Source organism: Myxocyprinus asiaticus, chromosome 6, assembly GCF_019703515.2.
Source record: "Myxocyprinus asiaticus isolate MX2 ecotype Aquarium Trade chromosome 6, UBuf_Myxa_2, whole genome shotgun sequence".
Lineage (NCBI taxonomy): Eukaryota > Metazoa > Chordata > Actinopteri > Cypriniformes > Catostomidae > Myxocyprinus > Myxocyprinus asiaticus.
Genome location: NC_059349.1, coordinates 37,696,538 through 37,699,585, shown reverse-complemented (window position 1 = coordinate 37,699,585; position 3,048 = coordinate 37,696,538). Strand labels below are relative to the sequence as shown.

The 3,048-nt window shown below is 33.8% G+C and overlaps 1 gene segment (V, D, J or C); it reads left to right on the top strand.

Moving 5' to 3' along the window:
* Positions 1-1,896: 1,896 nt before the first annotated feature.
* LOC127442723 (T cell receptor alpha variable 13-2-like) lies at positions 1,897-2,388 on the top strand. The segment is given in 2 exon segments: positions 1,897-1,936; positions 2,039-2,388. Coding segments are annotated over 2 exon segments (390 nt in total).
* Positions 2,389-3,048: the final 660 nt, after the last annotated feature.

The window sequence follows — 3,048 nt, the reverse complement described above, 5'->3', positions numbered from 1 at the left end:
TCTTCTAAAGTGATCTAATCGGTTTTGGGTAAGAACAGACAAAAATATAACTCCTTTTTCACTGCTCATCTTGCCATTGCAATCTTCAGAAGACATGGATTAAACAACTGGAGCCTTATGGATGATCTTTATGATGCTTTTGTGTGCATTTTGGAGGTTCAAAGTTTTGGCCACCAACACTTGCATCGTATGGACCTACAGAGCTGAAATATTCCTCTAAAAATCTTTATTTGTGCTCGGCAGAAGATAGAAAGTAATACACATCTGGGATGGCATGATGGTAAATGATGAGATAATTGTAATTTTTGGGTGAACTATTCCTTTAACAGCATAAAATAGACTTATTTCACATATCCCTGGTTTCACTGGCCTATATGACAGAGTCTTTGATTTTATACTGACACCTAGTCAGAGCGAATGCAGCATTACACAAAGGGAGAAATTAGTTTTTTTTACTGATTATAAACAAAGAAATTCCAGTTGAAGAATTGTAAAAATACAATTTCTGCATATTTGACAGCTACAGTATGATTAATTTATTCTGCAACAAACAGTGTCCAATAATGGGAGTGGAGAGGGGGAGGTACCGAGATGAAGTGAGCAATATGTGGCTCATATTTGATCATGTGATCTCAACAGCTATTTTCAGGCCACCAATATAACCTGAGTCTTCATCTCACGTGATTGTTTATCATTTTAAACATTTTTGTCAAAAGTACTTGTTAACTTGGTGCAACTTTAAACTATAAAGCATTTGGAAAAATCCAGAATAATCTCCATAATTGTGTCTAAATGCTAACTAAATGCATATAATGAATAAGTGAGAGAACATACTGTATAAAGCTGGGGATGAAACGGAAGGAGAGGTTTATTTGTAGTACAGTATGCATAGATATATCATCACAGAGAAACATGAAAGTTGCAATAAACCAAGAGGCCAATTCCTACTCAGTATTACACTTAACAACACACAACCTTTTTGAGGGGTATAAAAGCTCCTCCTCTACTCATAATTATAAAAACAAATGCAAACCCAGCTTCAAAAGCAGACACAGCTTCAACACAATAATACCTCTTCTGGTACATCCAGAGAACAAATGACTTTCCTAAATACATCTTGAGAAGAGACATATCTGGAATTGGGGATAATGGCATTGAGTTGAAGTTTCATCACAATCAGTTTAAGTGATAATCCATAATTTGCATGTGTCTGACTCTGCTGTGTACTACTGCACTTTGAGGCCCACAGTAAGAAATCTGAATTCAAACCACATACAAAACACAGGGGTAAAAACATATAGAGGGGTTTAACCTGTGTTTTACCTTCCATTACAATACTCTTTGTCATACTGCAATCAATAACTTGATCACTGACCTTATACAAGCAATGGTATTTTGCTAATTTAAAGGTTGTATTAAGTATACATGATCCTTTTTGGCTTCCTGTAATTGTTTCATTAAAGCATAAAAAAATAAAAAAATAAAAATAAATAAATATAAATAAAATCACAGTTTTTATATAGTCAGTCAAGACAAGCTTGTATCTGGCAACTCTTTTAAAAAACAAGTCATCCTAAAATAAGACAAAATTCGTGTTTGACGATTTTTTTTTAAATAAAAGCTGTCACACCCTGTCAAATGCAGTATTAAAATTCCAATAACTTAAAAGTATTATATATTGTTCTCAGAAGCACAATTATATTCTCGAATAAGGATCAGAGAACAGTTTTGGCATGTTTGTTTGATACAAAGTAAGTGAAAGTATGTGTGAAATTTAAGCATAACTTACTGTGGCAAAAAAGAGGAGGGATTTTATGCACACATGATTGAATCTGTCTGACAGAAACTGTTGTGGAAATATTCATTCTGACACTTCTAAGAGTGAACACTTGTACAATGAATCTTCATTCAGTGATTCTGTTCTGTGCATTTGCTGGTATGTATATTTACTTGGTTAATTATTTATTTCCAACAATTATTTTTATTGAAAAATCCAAATCAAATCATTAAAGTGCTTAATGTACCCCTTCTTGTTCAGCTGCTGTCTTTGGAAATGTCATCACACCAAACAAAACAGAACATTTTGCAGAGGAGGGTTCAAATATTATATTGTCCTGTAGTTATTCATCTACAGCTGGAGATAATCTGTTCTGGTACCGTCAGTATGGCAGATCACAATCTGAATTTCTTGTAATGACCTTCAATGGTGCAAAAGAAGCTCAGCAGTCTGATGTAGATCCAAGACTCTCAGTTACAGTTACACAAAGCGAACAAAACCATGTGGATCTAAAGATCTCCTCAACTAAAGTGACAGACTCTGCTCTGTACTACTGTGCTCTGAGGTCCACAGTGAGAGGAAACCCATCAGCTCTCTACAAAAACTCATAAAGAGAGAAACACAGAGACAGAGACTAAGACAAAGAGAAAGAATGAAGGCTGAAGCTGCAAAATGACATAAATATGTATTTCAGATAAAAAAAAAAAATGAATAAAAGAATTTGTAGACAAATATTATTTAATTACGTAAATCAGTTCAGAGCAAAACATAGAGTTAAAACAAAGTCAAACTACCTATTACTCTTATTTATATTACAAAATGTGAATTTGTGAAAACATAAAAGATAAATTAAATCAAATATACAAATATACATTTACTAAGTAAATATACTTAGTTCACAAAGCATTTTAGAATACTCTGTAATTGAAATGTAAGCAAAAATATCTCAAATGATTCTCATGCATTACGTTGTGCAGGTACAGGTTGGCCACAAGATGGCAGTGTTACAGTATATAATTGCACAAAATCTGCAACTGGCATTCAGCATAAAACTCCAGAATAATATGAGTGTGTTGGTTTAGTATAACTAAAATTCAAATAATGAATAAAAGAGATGACATCAGAGTGGTAGAATAAGCCAGATCTCAGCGTAGGTACAAAGAGGAAAGAGAGAGTTATGATGTAATGTAAATATAGTACAGGACGCCACACAAGCTAGAACCACTACTGCTTGGGGATAGTGCTAAAACTTGCCTCCAGCTCACAGCCAG